Consider the following 18,503-nt stretch of genomic DNA (forward strand, 5'->3'; position numbering starts at 1 on the left):
TTCGAAAATGTTACATGATCTGTAACTCGCCTAAGTCAAAAATGACTACATTTTGACGTACAGGAATCAGACTTAACGTTAAATTCATTTCTGAACCTCACCTAAGTATGTGATAATTGTAAACAAAGGAAGGAAATTATTCATTATTACCACAATCGAGGTACGGGGTCTTGAGTTCAAAGTCACATGTATTATGAAATCAGTATTTGTTCCTTTTCATTATTATCATTGAGTGTCGCAACTGTCGCCTTGATCGTAAACTATAATTCATTCATTAAATTATTATTGATTTATTCAATTCAGGTTCTGTTCAAAGAGACTTAAATCATTTCTTAACATACTGTCAAATAATTATCACCCACTTAAATGGTTAATAGGAGAAGCGATCCATAAAAAGTGATACATTCTCCTTGGAAAAGAAAATAATACTGGCAGGTATTAACCATACATAAGGTACAATGATAATAAAAATCAATCAAATTTCTTCTGTTTTTTTAAAAATAGAAGTCGAATTTGTTTGCGTCATGGCAGTTGGTGTCCGAAAAATGGATAGAATTGAAGTTCCCACGGTAGAGCAACATTAGGGTTGTTTTTATATTCGACTGTGGTGCGTTTCTATGCTGAGTTCCAGTGAGGAACAACTTTCCACCACGTTCGTGCGGAGATCGTCGTGACGTCAGTAGTGACCGAAACCATTGTCTCGGCGGATATGTAATTGAAACTACTTGTGTGAATAAGATTTCTATAGGAAGAGGATTGATTTTTCGGATTAATACCTGCAGCTAAGTTTCATCATCGGACGTCGAGGCAGAATACGAAATTCCACCCGTATCACCTCGACCTCTAGCATTGAGAGTGTCTATGGGCGGCGGTATCACTTAACATCAGGTGAGCCTCCTGCCCGTTTAATGTAAAGTTAATATTGTTGCGTTTAATAAATAAATAAATAATATTATACACAACTTTGGGTATGAAACCCTGAAGTCGTATGTTCGTTCCCTGGCTATGCGCATTTAACATTGGTTTGAATGTTGATAGAAAACATCGTGAGTAAACCGGGTTAGACCCAAGATGACTTCTACATGAAACTTTATCCAAAGTTTTTACTTTGACTAATAAGTGTTATTGTTTAATGCTCCATTTAGGTTCATAAAAATTAAAATCTTGTATCGCTATTGTTTATTATATTGCAGAACATTAAAAACAGATTTGAGTAAGCCAAATTTTTATTTAAAATTGTAGTCCTCATAAATACATTATCAAATAAAAGTCATTTGTACCTACAATAAATAACTTTATAACAAAATAGTCCAGATATTTAAACAGCTGACATTTCAGGGCAATTGTACAATTTTCTACTAAAATATTATTTAATTCACAGACAGAAATTTACATTTCGTTTATTTAAGTAATATGTTAATTAATGCTTCATTAGTTAACACCAAAATTTTAAACATAAAGACGTAGATCTAGTGTTTACGACTTTAAACTTGCAAAAGTGGGATTATTTTAAAAGTTTGAATGTGTAATAAAAACAAATTCCCACTTTGATATGCTTTAGTATACAGATACATGTATTTATAAGGTTAAGTTCCGTTTCTATAAAATATCTGCGTTTTAAATTCAAACAAGAAAAGTTTAGCGCCTTCAACTATACAAACTCGGCTTTACAATATTAGATTTTAATTTACTTCTTTGTGAAGTGCCATAACAAGCTTCTTTAAGTTTCTTCTATAAGTATTTTGTAAAACATAGCCATAACCTACTAGAACAACGAGAAATATAACACAAATCTCTAACGAAGTTTGAAAAAATCTGAGACTCTTTTTAAGATGAAGGTTTCTGCGACCTTGGCATCGAAAGTATGCATATTAATTTATGTACTTGTTTTATATTGTTTTATTGTAAATGCTGTAATCTATACTAATATTATAAAGAGGAAAGGTTTGATTTTTTGTTTGTTTGTATGAATTGAATAGGCTCCGAAACTACTTGGCAGATTTGAAAAATTCTTTCACTGTTGGAAAGCTACATCATTCCTGAGTGACATAGGCTATATTTCATTTTCAAAAAAAATAGGCATCCTTACTAAAATTACGATAACATTAACATTTGTTTATTATTTGATACAATTCTAACAGATGGCGCTGAGTTAAAGGTAGTTTAGTTTAGGTCCGTGTCGTGGTACCAACGTTTCACATAAGTTCTCCTACGGTTTCCCTTGATTAATTTACTACTATGTAATATAACAAAAACCTTAGCCACAGCAACGCTTGGCCGAGTCTGCTAGTAATAAATAAATAAGAAGCCTTTGAACATTCAGGTAGATAAGAAAAGTCCTAATATGATTGTGACAAGCAATGGCAAGTATAAACACAGTTAGGGAACTTAACGGTAGGGGAGCGCACGTCTAAAACAATCTATAGTTCGAAACTGTTCGTAACTATTCACAACTTACCTCCAATAATATGTGGACGGAATAATTTCCGGTAAAAGAAATAGCGGAAGCAAAATGTGCAAGTGCACTAAGTAAATAAAATATATATATATTGATTTATTTAAATAATAACAGTGTTCGAGTCGCCTGCACCTTTCTATGTTTTTAATGCATACCTGCTCGCGTAGTCGTAGGTAATAAATGAATATCATCAACTATTTTATTAAATTTATTTTTATAGGTATAGGTATATAGTATACCTTAATATGACCAATGAAGTAACTATGGTAAACAATTTTAGCTGTATATTATCAATAAATTGTCGGATTTTCTTTACTGCATATGCTGTAGAGCTCAGCCTATTCGAAAGAGTCTATTTGTGGGCCTCACTGGAGTTTACTTTCTATTATAGTATAATAAAAAAAAAATATGCCTAGGAAAACAGGCCATCAAAACATAAAAGTAAAATAAATATATACCTATGTATTATTTTTTAATTTTTAGACGAGTCTATTTATTTAGCTGACCAATAAATAAATAGAATCGTCTAAACGACACCTTGTGCTATAGAGGCATATTTGAATAACATGTACACATACATATTTTTATTCACTTATTGTCTATTCTTGTCAATTTAGGGTTGCCTGTTAGGAAAACACACTTAGCGTTATTTAATGATGAATGATTTAACACAAATTAAAGGTAGAAAAACGTTAACAAATGCATTACATTAATTGAATTACATTTAATTATGTAATTACAAATACTTGCGTTGAATTAATAATGATAAAAATAATCACGGGTTACTTAAACTATTGAAAATAAACCATCATAAAACCTTGCTTAGTTTAGTTGTCTTTTGATGTATGTAAGTCTATTATCTTGTTTAAAAGATTTTATTGTTAGATTATCTTCCGAATAATTTATGTGTTGCATAGCTATTTGGTAATTTATCCATACATTGTGAAGCGGACTCTAAGTAAATATTACCCCAACCAAAAAAACGTATTGGGTATGACATACGGGAGGATATACTAAGTTTATAGTATATTTAGACGGCATTCAGAACCATAAATTGTTTTTAATTCCAGTAAATATTTACCCAGTTTAAAAGAAATATCTGAAATCTGAAACTGTACCTTAAGTGGAATATCCTATGGAAGATCCCTTTAATCCATCATGCCACTGAGACGTAGTATCCTCTTGGGTTGTTTATAAGCATCATCATTTATTGAACACTAATTTATTGTGTTTTTAACTCGATAAATAAACCTTTAATGTTTTTATACTACAAACAGCATTTACAATATTCTTAATCTACATATAAATAATACATTTTTAAAATTAAATGGTAATAAATACTATGTTACTGATAATTTAGCATTCTTATCATTTAATTTCTTGCGATACACTCTGGCTGCATGTCCTCGCTGTATTGCGATACTTATTCGTTGAGCTGGATAGCACCAACTCTGGCGTCACCGGTACTTTCTAGCAGGCGCCAAATTAAATCTTTAATTAGCGCCGATTCAATAGAACCACACATCCCAAGATTATCTACTCCAAAGGGAATAAAATCGAAGTTGGAGGAAAGATATTTGACTCGTTTGTTTAAAAACTCATAGGTATCCTACCTAAAAACAACAGCTTAAAAATTAATTATGATTCTACGTATAATAATTCGATGGCGTAAGTGTCAAATCAAGACGTGCTTAAGTTTATTCGTTACAATTCAAAATCTTTCCTCTGTATAATATTAGTGGAGTTAAAACATTTAAGCCTCTACTGGTTCTTATAATTTTTCCACAGCTGTTGTCTGCTCTTCAATAAAACCTCCTCATATATATTTAAATTGCAGTCGCATTATAAATTCATTAGTAGAATCAAATCTAAAATCAATTAATATAAAATTAACCGAGTCAACCGAGTTGAGTCTCGCAAGCGCCCGCGCACGATCTATTGTATGCTACTTAGTATGCCAATTCAATGCCATTCAGTATGTATTTCACTTTCAAACCTTCACAACGTTCGTAAAAATTTAATAACATTGCAACAATATTTTGAATTGAATTTCGTGTTGTGGAAACAATTATGGTACTTGTGAGGCAGAAATCAACGTGAAAACGTAATTTAACCATTAAAAGTTTTTACTATGAGTGTATCAGTGAGTGAGAAACCAGTGGAGCTTGACACTGTATTGGAGAAGTTCAGCATCTACCAACGATATCATCTAGAGAAGATCGCACTTATTTTTATAGCACTTTTGACCAATTCGATTTATTGTAATCAATTTATTTTTGTCACGGAAGCAGTATCATACAGGTATGTATCGCATATCTTCAGGATATAACACAATTTACCAGCAAATAATATTTAATGTAACTAAAAAATGCGTAGAAAATATAAACGATATAATATAAAGAAAACGAGCAGTGTTGGCCTAGTGGCTTCAGCGTGCGACTCTCATACTTGAGGTCGTAGGTTCGATCCCCGACTGTGCACCAATGGACTTTCTTTCTATGTGCGCATTCAACATTTGCTCGAATGGTGAAGGAAAACATCGTGAGGAAACCGACATGTCTTAGACCCAAAAAGTCAGGCACTGGAGGCTGACCACCTACTTGCCCATTAGATTTAAAAATGATCATGAAACAGGTTCAAAAATCTGAGGCCAAGACCTAAAGAGGTTGTAGCGCCATTGATTTATTTATTTATATAAAGAAAACAGTATTATAATCGTTACCACTATTTATTTTACGTTCTGATTTAAACAGTGAGTTATAGTAATCGGGCATCATACAAGATACAAAATAATGTTAATTTTAATTAGTAAGCATGTTTACTAATTTGAATGGAGAATAATTAACTAAGTGTGAGACACGATTTATTATTTTATAGGTTGGGGTAATTAAATACAATTTAAACTTTACACACATTTTGTTCATTGCTGGAATGTGAACAGATGGCTTTGAGAGTAGCATAATAACCGATCTATACCGAATATATATTCAAATTCAAATTCAAAAATCATTTATTCATGTAGGTAACATAATGTACGCTTATGAACGTCAAAAAAGAAATATACATTAAATGCTTCTAATTTTACATTTAGTACCAGTTCTCAAATCAAGGGCGTAGAGCGGAAAAGAAGAACTGGCAATAAACTCTCCACCACTTTCTTTAATCGCCAAGTTTTTTCTTTTACACAACGTTTGTAAGGAGCTGCAACCATTACACCATGTTCCATATGACATGATACAATTTCTTTATACCTTCCTAAATTGGACTATAATTAGTACTTTAAGTATTTATAGATATTGGCGACTATAAGATTTATCTAATAAATTTTTACGTGAAGTTTTATCTAAATTTGACAGGATTGCTTTTATTAAACGTGGAGTAAACATTACAATAAACACACCTTCTTCTGTCACGCTCTTCATCTCTGAAGATCGTGTGAGTAGCGTCGCACAATCTCCTCCACTCTGCCCTATCTTCGGCAAGCCTCTTGCATTACTTGATCGGGAGTAGGGAATCAGCCTTGAGTTTTGGTATCCTCCATAGAAAATCATCCAGAACTAACATGCAACAACGATGAAACACATGCTTTATTTTTTGACTTTGAAAAACATCTTCAATTGTTTTTTTAAAGTGGACGTAGTATGAAAAGACCAAGGTGTGGCAGTAATGTTTTACTCGACTGTGGCTTTGAAGCGATATTCAATTTCCATGACTGTCTGGCATTGATGCTTCCTAAAGAGATAACCTCACGTATCGAGGATACCTAAGTTATCATTTCAAGTCGCAAACTTATTAGAAGTAGGTTTTACCAAAACGTAGTATTAAAAAACAGGATCGAGCACTTTCGTAAATATCGCGAGGAAAGCGACATGTCTTACATCCAGAAAGTCGGCGACGTGTGGCAGCAGGCTGATCACCTACTTACCTTGCCTATGGAACAGATTCAGAAATCTGAGGCCAAGACCTAAAGAGGTTGTAGCGCCACTGATTTATTTTATTTAAATATTTTTCCTAAGATGTGATACAATTTTAATAGGTTTAACAAAATACTTTAGTAACTCAAGTTTTATTACCTAATTTATGTACAAATAGTTAACATTATCTAATTATTCAATGTATCTAAGAAATATTATTTTGTATCATTTGCTATATATTTAACACAGCAATTTGTGTATTATTAATTTGTGGTACAAATTCAGCAACTTCAACATAGTATCAATTCATAAGATTCATTAATAATTAGTGCACTATGATTCATAATATTAAAAATCTAATTGAGTTTTTTATTAATTTATTTTTTTATTTAGGATTTTTGGTGCGACTAAGTCAAGATAACAATAGAAAGAATGTGATTTTTCACTGAATTATTTATTTGTATATTTACGCCTTTTTCCGATGGTGTAGACAGTGAACAGGGATCTCTTTTTGCTTCGATCCTGGCCTCTCTCGCTTTATTAACTATCTTAACATTAACCGTGCATCCAATTCTTAAAAGGCCGGCACTTGCGAGCCGTCTGGCAATGTGAGTGTCTATCACTTAACATTAACCAAACCGCGACGGCCCAAGCCGAGGATCGAGATTCGAGTCCCACAGGAGAAGCCTTTGCGTGAGTCGCGGGAAAACTGCCCATTCAGGCCGAGCTAAGCTCGCCAAAACAGCCCGAGCTGAGCTGTAAAGGCCCTTAAGGCCAACAGCAAGATTCCTTACAAAAAAAAAAAGCCCCTTTGACACACTATATAAAACAAAATAAAGTGAGATTCTAAACGCACTACGCACTTATAGATCTTAGCCGAGTTCAGTGACTTTTAATTATTTATGAATATATATATTTCTATATATTTGTACGTCAGACAACTTGTTTTTTTGTTAAAGTCAAGTATTTTTTTTTACTATGCGTTTATACATATATAATATCGTACGGATTGCGTACTTTTATTGCTCCTGTGAATACGCTATCTGGCTCATTAATTTTAATTATTAACTTACATAATATTAAATAAGTGAAAATAAAGATATATCTTAGAATACTACTTATCGTAATATTGTTTATTACGGTTTTAATGAGGTTTACGTTTATATTACATTTTTCCGTTTTGTCTGTGTTTTTTCAATCCTCGTTTGTAATTAGTATGTTCTATATACAGTAGAACTCCAATTATCCGAACTCCGACTATCCAAATCGCCGATTATCCGGATCACAAAAAGACCGCAAAACAGCTTACATTGACGGAGATGTTTAAAAAACAATGATTTTTATTTCTAAACTTGTACATAAGTACATTTTATTTATATTTTAAACATGTGAAAATTTCATGTTTCTTTCATTTAATTCAATAAAAAAATAGTGCAATATCAAAACGTAGCTTTTATTCTCTCCAATGGCAATTTTTAAAAAAAAGTCCGATTATCCGAATATTTGATTATCCGAATGGGTCCCGGCCCCCATTAATTCGGATAATTGGAGTTCTACTGTATGTGCGTATGAGAACTTATAAATAAATGAACAAGTATCATAAATATATACATAACATAGGACACAAATATTCAAGGATAAATTTCACATATCTTAGTGTCGTAGTCTAAGTGATCCAAAGTGAAAGTTGTTTAGTTTATCTTAACTCCAACCACCTGATTGATATCAAAGTGTCATAGTATAAGTTGAGTGGCCATTTGGAATTGCGGTGTTAATTTATACACATGTAACTTATTCAAATGTACACCGAGAGTGAAGGAAAATATTGTAAGGAATTCGGTATGCCAAATCCATCGACAACATATTCGTCCAACACAGAAGGTTGAATAGTTACTGGCTGGAATAATGATCTTTAACTTAAAAACGAGGTCGAAACTCATAGACGTTTTTATTTATCGGCGTCGATCTCTCGGTTTATTTATGTATATTATATGTAATATTATAGACACAAATAAAAATAAAAGCATGTAATTATTCGACTTTGGAGGAGGCCTTTACTGGAGAGTGTTCCTGATACATACTAAGTTAAAAATATTTACTAACACCAAGATTAATCTGATATCACTTATATCAGATTAATCTTTGTGTCAGATGATCAGAAAATAATTGAAGGCTAAAATAGAAAAAAAAAATTAGACTTAGAAAAATATTAATTAGTAATTAGTATTTATTAAATAAATGAGAAAGTGTGTAAGCAATATTTTGTTTGAATATATACTAGTGATTATTCAACAGACAACAATGTAAATTACGAAATAATCGAGGGAGATGTGTTCTCTGATGACAACTACTTTTATATTCCAATCAGGATCTTTTTGAGAAACTTCACCAGGATCTTATTGACTATAAGTACTATTAAATCAGTTTATACAGTTGTTTATTTTTATATAATTGCATTTTTCGTAAAAGTAAAAGCATTTTTTTTGTATAGAACAACTTTTAGAATACTGGATACATACTATACATATAGTCCTATTTGAATATAGTTATATTTATTTTGTTGGATGTCCCTATGTTCAAACAATGACGTGAATAAATTATTTGTAAAATAGAACAAACATTTTGAATAACATTATATATAATATAATCTAAAATGAAGTTTTATTAATAAAACAATGACTGATATATATTTTTATTACTAATCATAACAATCAAATATACAGTATTAACAATTTTCTAAACTAACATATTAATAAAGATATGTATTATTAAAACAAATGACTTTATAACATATCTATAATACAATTTTGTTTCCTTATGCATTACACTGTTATAGGAACATTTATCTTTCAATAGATTACACGCGTACAAGTCAAGGTCATGGATAGGATTTTCATTCTGTTTATGTAAACTGTGTTTAATGAATAATTGCATAATTGCTTTTAAACTAGCGAAGATAACCGCAGGATGAGTTCAATGTGACCTTTTCGCTATTAGGAATTTGAACCGTTTAGTGTTCATTACTAAGCAGTTTTCTGTTATCTGTGTCAAGAGACAATTTTTTCTCTACAATTATAATATACATAATCATATCGATATAAAAAAACTGACAAGAAAGGTCGATTTTCGACCTCAGATTTCTCAGTAAGGTAGGCAGCCTTCGGTGTTTAACAGACGCCGTCGACTTTTTGTGACAATCGCATGTTGGTTACCAGTTTTCCTTCACCGCACTAGAATGTATTGAAGCGCACATAGACAGAATGTTCATTGGTGCACAGGCAATGAACTGTCTAGAGGATCGAACCTACGATCGACCAGAATGAAAGTCGCACTACGTGACAACAACAACACGGCTTTTCATGCAATATATGAAATATGAAATCTCTAAAACATCGCTGTTCCAATAATAATTGATGTAATCGATTGACTTACGAATATGATTATATAACTCTATTAATTAATTGTTTGTACATTTATAAATATTTTTATTTAATTCCTTGGAAATAAGATTCTTATTGCATTGATTAAGTATTGCTAGTGTAACCTTATAACTGGATAAATATCGGTATAGGATCGCGGGCTTTGTGGACTGGTACTTTGCGCTCCGTAAATTGCAAAACAGGAAAAAGTGAAAACAATTTCTTAAATTGTTATTTAGCAATTAATTAGTGAGTGACGTGATTTTTTATACGTACTGTGCACAATGAGCAATATTTCTTCAAACACAACGATTATGATGGCAAATCTTGAAATCATCGTTCAGTCTGTTTATTGTGTATTGATTTGACAATTTCAGTCCTGGGATTGCGATTTAAAAAATCTAAATACTAAAATATACCAGTATTTAAAAAAAAATTGCAATAGATATTGAGACTGCCTTTTTAGTTACTAATACCCACTTAATATTATTATGCTAAACTTCATTATTCATATGCTCACCTCACACATTGAAATCGATTTTTTTTTAATTTTTGTTTAGTTTCTTAAGTTTATTTTTTTACTAGTGTTTTTTTTGATTTGTCAAATAGTTATTTTGTTTTGTTTAATGTTGGATCTCTTCGTGTATATCATGTTTGCCTGTAAGTGTTTGTCACATTTAAAATTGTATTTAGTGATTTTCTTTTTTTAGCGATGTATCAGTGTAGTGTAGTGTAGTGTGCCAAGCGTTGGCAAACTTTTTTATCAATAAAAAAAAATATGTCAACAATTTAAGTTTTACAATATGTAGTATATATGTACTACATGTTGTAAAACTTAAATTGTTTACAAACTATCGAAGCTAAAACGCTTACGGTAAAGGAACGCGAGGTAACCGATATGTATGACGTAGTTTGATCGCTTACTTAATGAAATATGAAGAGTGGAACAAGAAGTAGCATAACCGTCCCAACAGACAGGAGCTTGCTTTTGGCAGTGTATGTGTTACTTTACTCTAGGCTGTTCATTTTGTTATGTCAGAAAAGAAGCAAATGCAAATCTGAAGCCAACACAAAGCGTTGTTGCGTTACTGGATTTTATATCCAGTGTGGATATGATATGAAAGCAACTAAATTGATAATATTGAAATGGTCTTTAAAGAGAGAATCATATGAATTAGGAGATACAATGATTAGAAGTATTTATTTCTAATTACAATATATATTTTTTTCAATTCAACTAAGGTTAAAATAGCGAGCAACATTACGCCTGTTTTGGCTTTTTGTATTGTCTTAGTGGTTTGTTTTATAGTATGTATATAAGCTGAAAGATTACTTATAATTGAATAAATAAAAAAAATAAACGTCGCTCCCCGATACATAAGTAATTCAGGGTCTTATAAAAATTCTGCCAATTACGTGATAACATAAACCATCTTTTCTCTAGAGACGAAACCAAAAATATTTAATTTGTTCTAGATGTGCAGACTCGCAGAATTTCAGCGAAACGCCGGAGATGTGTGGCAAGAATGTGTCACAAAGTTGCAGCCACTGGGTTTATCAGGACCCTGACAGTTTTGTGGCTCAAGTGAGTTATCATAATATTCATATCTTTATTAGTTGTGATATTACTTATCTATTATACAATTAAAATGTTGCGTGACAGGATAAGTAATAAAAATGAGCAGTATTGGTTAAAATAGGTTAATGACAAGAATACGAAAGGGAATGCTTAGATGTTTGACATGTGTGGAGGACAAGGCAACCGTGGATGAGAAAGTTGGATTGGGTACACCTTGTCCGACACATCTGAACCAAAGCCTAGTGCCTACCTAGCCGTGGTACTAGAGAAGGGTAGGTAAGTACCCATAAAGGAAAGGCATGCATGGTAATGAAAGTTGATGATGCGAGAGAGGTATGTCATGACCGTAGCAAGTGCCTTCAATCTCTTCCAGAAAAGGCGTGCGGTGATAGAAAATCTAAACATATAAAACAAAGTCGTGTTAGTTACACAACCTGTAAATCTCTTTTTTAGTGGATTCTTCTCCGCTCCGAATAGCAGAATAAGTAATAAATTATCGGATACGTTATCGAATAGCAATAAATAATTTAATTAATTTCACGAATGGAAACAGCATGTGGTGCCATCTCTTGACAAAACTACGCATAATTTTACATTGAATTCCTGTCAGTAAAAGAAATCCCGATTTTGAGGTGTATGAGAAGTTGCATAACCAGGCTTTGATTTTGATCGAAGACAAATTTGATCAAAAAATATCAGAAAGTAAATTTAACAGCAATATCGCAATATAGGCGCTATAGAGGAGGCCTAATGTGTAAAACTTTATTTAGCTTTCGCAATGGCAAGCAATAAAATATTTCTGGATTTGCAAAAAAGTTGTATTAAAGTTGAAGTAGAAAAACTAAAACTATAAAGATTGTGTTCGTTAGAGCTTTAGAAAACTGTATTAACACCTCAAAATAAGAAAATACACAGATTTGTCATTTATTTTGGATCTATTTAGGCCATTTATTTTACTTTTATATAAAGCTGTGTTTGTTGTATTTTCATATATGGTATTCGTTGCTTTTCTTATAGTTTGACCTCGCCTGTGAGAATTGGAAACGAACTATGGTGGGGACAGCACATAACGTAGGTTATATGATTGGTCTACTCATCGTTGGACCTCTTTCTGATAAGTAAGTTGTTTGAAGTTTTCATCTTTATCTTGTTAGATGATTATTTTATGTAATTCTTTTGAATAAAAATAAAATTCAATCTCTAAGCCACAAGTCATTTATACTTATTGTAAACCTCCAAACACCGTCATATATAAAGGTATATGAATAACAATAGCAGTGTTTTGTCACTAGACTGTACAATTGACTTTTCTGTCTATGTGTGCTTAACACACCCCTACGGTGAAGGAAGACATCGTGAGGAAACAGTGTGGCTTACCAATAGTTGCCAGCGTGTCGGGCGTAGGAGCCTGAATACCTACTCGCCTATTACAAAACACAAATTATAAGGAAACATACATATTATAAATCTGAGGCTCACACTTTTTTCACACACAAAGATTGTAGCACCACTGGTTCAAAAAAAAATATAATATAATATCTTGCTCACATTATCTTACTTTGAGAATAAATATTTACAGTTATCTTATATTGAATAACAATTATATACGTTTTTCTTCGTCGACATAATATTAACTTGGTGTTGTGGTACTTCACAAAAGTTTTGCTATTATACATTACAGGTTCGGTCGAAAAAATATTTCAATATTGACGGGAGTATTAGGTGGAGTATTCGGCGTATTGAGGAGTTTCTCTAAATGGTACTGGTTCTTCATTGCAATGGAGTTTATGGAAGCTCTCATAGGGGATATCTGCTCGCCCATGTTCGTATTAAGTAAGTTTTTTTAATACTGTCCATTTCGCAGCCAACTAGTTTAATAAGCCGTTCAATTGCCTTTGACTAAACAGCGCCCTTTAACAAGCGGCTTGTAATATATTATGCCGTAGCATTTGTAACATTTAATAATCTGGCTAGCTGATGCCATTCGTACGATAGAGTGACCATGTGACAGAACTATAAAAAACATTAACAAATATTACTTTCAGAATGAAACTGTGTTATCTTTTAGATCGCTAGTTAAAAGCCGATGTTTAGTGTTAGTGTTTAAATGGCTAGGAAAATAAACTAAATGAAGTAAAATTTTAAATCATATATTTTGAACGAATAATGCTTCATATAATTAACAGGACTGAATGAATACATATATAATCGTTTAATTTTACTTATTTATACGTTCACGAAATACGACATTTTCTTACAGCGCTAGAAATCGTCCCTTCTAACAAGCGTCTAGTCTTCAACATGCTGGCCAGTTATGGTTATACAGTCGGCGGCGTGCTCCTTGCGGTCTTTGCCTGGCTCATTCAAGATTGGCGTTGGCTCCTACGGGCCCTTTACACGCCTGCTCTTCTGTTCATTCTCTACATCTTCTTCCTCGACGAGAGTCCTAGATGGCATCTATCAAAAGGACGAAAGGAAGAAGCAATTGCAATTGTAGAAAAAATCGCAGCAAAAAACAAAATAAAACTTGACCAAAACATGCTTGACAATTTAAGCTATGAGAAAGAAGAAAGTACTAGTTTGAAAAAGATTTTAGTGAGCACATTAAAATCCAGGAAATTGAGAACAAGATTCTTTGTATGCGTTATTTGGTGGATGACATCTACCTTCGTGAACTACGGAATGGTTTTGAACTCTGTATCGTTACAGGGAAATAAGTATGTGAACTTTGGTCTGACACAATTGGTTGACGTTCCGGGCTTGTTGATCGTTACAAACATTTTGCTGCGATTTAAACGAAAGAAGCCGTTGATAATTTGCTTTACTCTTGGAGCTATTATGTGTCTGGCCCAGCCTTTTGTACCGCAAGGTAAGAACTATATTTTTTTTAAAGTATTAAATAAAATTTGGATCTATTATGTTTTTTATGTTTAGGGTGATTTTGTTGGTTTCTTTAGAAGTCAAGTCAACAAGCTTTTGTATTCGATTAATTAAGATAAAAATATATAAAAAAAATCAGTGGGGCTGGAATCTCTTTAGGTCTTGGCCTCAGATTTCTGAATCTCTTTCATGATCATTTTTTAAATCTAATAGGCAAGTACGTGATCAGCCTCCAGTGCCTGAACGTCGTCGACTTTTTGGGTTTAAAACGTCGGTTTCCTCACGATGTTATCCTTCATCCTTCGAGTAAATGTTAAATGCGCACATAGAAAAAGAGTCCATTGGTGCACAGCCCGGGATCGAACCTACGACCTCCGGTATGAGAGTCGCACGCTGAAGCCACTAGGCCAACACTGTCCAAAAAAATGTCAATGCGAAATAGCTGTTGCTTTCTGCCCCAATTCAGTGATTACGTGTCACGTTTTTGAGATATTTTTATTTTCAGATATACCGTGGCTGTCCATAACGTTCTACATGATTGGCAAACTGATGTCATCCTTCTACTTTGCCATAACATATTTGTATACTTCGGAACTATTTCCTACATACACTAGAAACTCCATGCATGCTCTGTGCTCATCTCTAGGAAGAGTTGGATCTATACTAGCGCAACAGACTCCATTGTTGGTAAGATAAACTCAAACAAGACATAACTTTATTTATATAGATACATAAGTAACATTATGGACATCATTAGAAAAGATGTTAAATTGATTCTAAATTTACATTTACTACCCGTTCGCAAGTTAAAAGCGCAGAGCGGACAAGAAGAACTGGCAAGAAACTCTGCGCCACTCTTTTTATTCGCTTAGTTTTGGGTCATATAAAATGTTTGAACTGGAGCAAATCAATACCAAGGATTAGGATCATTTGAATTTTTGTCATATTTAAAAATAGCTTTATTGATTAATTTACGGATACCGAGAGTTTTGAATTTATTCAGTGATAATACTCTAATTTCACTAGCGACTTGGTTGTTATTTAAACTAATACTGTTTGCATGTATGGAGTGATTTATCTTCTGGAGCCTGGTTGATATAAATAAGATGTTTTTTTTTGTCAGATTTTAGGTAAAACGCATTATACAGTAATTTTTTAATCAAAATCCACCACACCGTTTTTACTAATAGTTCTAATACGAAACAGGTAGATATATAAAAAAATTACATAACTCGGGTTTAGACAGCGAAAGGTGACATATGTATATAAAGTTGATATATTTACTATTTCATAATATGATTAGTTTCGTTTGAATTGTCTTATTCACGCCACTCGTCTAAAGTTTGCATAATGCCGCTGGATTTTAACAAAAATGACATATTGTGTTCCTTTGTTGAAACAATATTGTTAATTATATACACTTCATTGTTATTTATATCATTCAATATCACACATAATCACATTCTCTTCGGTTTTGCTACATCTCACAAAAACATTATTAAAATAATATTCTGTTTATTTACACACCTAATTTCTTTTTAATATTTGGGGGCTCTTAAGTCAAAGATACCTGTGTTCCTATAACACACGTATCAATAAAAATAGCTTGTGACTCAGACAATGGAACAGGTTTTAGCTACGATTTTGTAATAATAGTTTTTACTTTCAGCTGGTCTACTGGAGTGGTCTGCCAGCATTCGTATTTGGGTCAGCCGCTCTTTTTGCTGCATTTGTAACACTTTTGGTCCCTGATATATCAGATGACTCCCTTCCCGATAATGTTAAGGAAGCAGAAGCAATAGGCATGAAAGACAAGGCTGTGAGGGCATGACCTTCATGACGATGTTTCGGGAAAATAAGTATTAGAGACATTGAAATCTTAATATATTTAATTTAAATTGTAGTACTATTTTAAATACGTGTATAGTTTCGATTACCCTTTCAATTAATAGCACTAGACAGTTTCTTTTGTGAACTAGCGAGCTTTGGAATCTGCTTCCATTGAATTACGAAATCCAAGTATTTATTTATTTATTCACACTTCGTTGCAAAGAAACACAAATAACACAATACATAAAAAATAGAAGGGATGCAACGGGTGGCCTTATCGCTAACAAGCGATCTTTTCCAGGCAACCCTAGTAAGAAAAGATAAAATAAATACAAATGAGATCTAGAGAAAAACAAAAAAAAACATAGAATATTAATAACTAACTAAAAACTAAAAAGCTAATCTTAAAGATTCATGGATAGCTAATAGCGATATAATACAAAAGAAGAGGAGATGCAAGAATTATACAGGTCACGATTGATCTGCTAATCAATATCCTCATGATAAGGTTTTTAAAAAAAGTATTCCTCCATCATCGCTAGCATAAATCATGAAAATAGGTAGCTGCCAAATAATTATCAATCACCAAGCTTACCTACTTCTAGTTAAGTACTTCTACTGTCTTCAATCGCCATGCACCTCTGTAGCGGCACGATTTTTGTGATCATCTTAAATTTATGCAGTGATCATAAAATATGTTTTAGTTAGTTCTATTGTAATGTACCTTGACTTTTTCTGTTTGTTAGATATTTATTATCGTGTACAATGTTAGGTTGGTAAGTCTAATGATGTCATCAAAGAATAAAACCCAAATTATATCCCTTTTAAGGCTGATGTTACAGTCATGGAGTTATTTTGTATTTAAGAGGCTTCGTTATTTTAGTTGAGTAGTACGCTCGCAGACGCCCGAGTAAATTTTTAACTGTGACTATTAGTTCAAATGATACAAAATGTTTGTATTTTGTCTCTTATTGGACATTGGAATGTAACATATTTATTGTACTATAAACGAATTAATTAATTTAGAAATTAAACGCTGTTCAATTATTATATATTAATTAATGCAATAGTGCACATTGATGAATGAGCAATAGTTTTAATGGTTTTCAAATGAAATTAATAATAAATAAAAATAATGTCTTGTCTTTTAACGAGTCCACAATTATTTCAAATATAAATAATTATTTCATCGAACATTTGTGAATATATTGTTTTAAATACCTAATACCTCTCCAGAGAATGCGAAATTAATTGAATAACTGGAACGTCGTCAGCAAGAGTTATGAATGGACAAACTGGGGGCCAATTTCCATGTTTGTTTCTAATCGGGAATTCCCAGTCGATTGCGGATATGTAATTGCGAGACGTTACAGCACCCTGCAGCGTGCACAGCCGTTGCGCTGAGGGCCTTCACGCTTAACGATAGTTGCGTTTAATCGAACGAAGTCTTTAAAGAAAAACACTTTTTTAACGGATTATAGATATGTATTATTATATTTAAACTTATAATTATTTGTACATAATTTTAAATTTAAACCGACGTTTCGCGTGCTTTACAGCGTGCGTGGTCACGGTGACTACGAAATCTTATTGCTCAGAAGGATCCTTGAAATTAGTACAATAGCAAGACGTTCATATTATATCTATAATATACAACCAAATCATATGTGTCAGCCACAACTGTTACTACAGAATGATTGCCAGAACTTCTGTCTACAGTGATGTAGCCTATTTATAATTAAAATATAAGGTAAACAATGTATACAGTTAAGACAAAAACAATGCCGATATGTATTCGACTGTTATCGTCAAATTTATGAATATTTACTTATAAGAATTAATATATTCACTAAATTATTCGTATAGGTAACCAAGTACACTTATGAACTGTCAACTGAAAAGATGTTTAATTGATTCTAAATTTACATTTATATTATCTTAATAATATAATATAATATTATCTTCATAATATTTAATCCCTTAAATGTAAAATGTTAACCATACGTAAACTTTGCTTTAAAGTAACTAAAGGCAAGACGAACAAAGCTCCTTATATAATGATTCGTTCAATATATAGTTTCTAATTAACAAATAAAATTAAAAAATAATATGATCATGAAACATAAAATAAAAAGTTTAGGAAGACATAGACTTATATGATATGATACTGTCGTAAATGGTAGTCGTAACGGCTTCGTGTCGTAAGATGTAAAACATACCGTCGGCAGCTATTTTCAATTTGGCTCGGCTCACACCTGCGAGTCGGTTGCAATATTAATCTGTGCTTCTACATACAAAGGATACAAAATGTCTAACTTATCCTTTGTATTTGAAGGATAGAAAATCCAACTAGCGGTGGTAAGGCTTTTACATGTTTAATGTAGAATATTGATTTTGGTATTTTCGGCATTTAGATTTTTTAT

At 32.3% G+C, this 18,503-nt stretch overlaps 1 protein-coding gene across 1 annotated transcript; it reads left to right on the forward strand.

The window, feature by feature from the left end:
* Positions 1-4,423: 4,423 nt before the first annotated feature.
* On the forward strand, positions 4,424-17,228 carry LOC110995226 (solute carrier family 22 member 1). The gene is made up of 7 exons (XM_022262290.2): positions 4,424-4,759; positions 11,268-11,376; positions 12,388-12,488; positions 13,052-13,203; positions 13,631-14,239; positions 14,756-14,937; positions 15,920-17,228. Exons 1-7 carry the CDS (start codon positions 4,590-4,592, stop codon positions 16,079-16,081), a joined length of 1,485 nt encoding a protein of 494 aa, XP_022117982.2. The 5' UTR covers positions 4,424-4,589; the 3' UTR covers positions 16,082-17,228.
* Positions 17,229-18,503: the final 1,275 nt, after the last annotated feature.

The sequence above is a fragment of the Pieris rapae genome, chromosome 18, assembly GCF_905147795.1.
Source record: "Pieris rapae chromosome 18, ilPieRapa1.1, whole genome shotgun sequence".
Lineage (NCBI taxonomy): Eukaryota > Metazoa > Arthropoda > Insecta > Lepidoptera > Pieridae > Pieris > Pieris rapae.

Excerpts from the sequence above, each read along its gene's own strand:
- LOC110995226 (XM_022262290.2), top strand. The coding sequence starts at position 4,590 with ATGAGTGTATCAGTGAGTGAGAAACCAGTGGAGCTTGACACTGTATTG. Across the intron at positions 12,489-13,051 it reads GTTGGACCTCTTTCTGATAA|GTTCGGTCGAAAAAATATTT; the intron begins GTAAGTTGTTTG and ends TATACATTACAG. Across the intron at positions 13,204-13,630 it reads CTCGCCCATGTTCGTATTAA|CGCTAGAAATCGTCCCTTCT; the intron begins GTAAGTTTTTTT and ends ATTTTCTTACAG.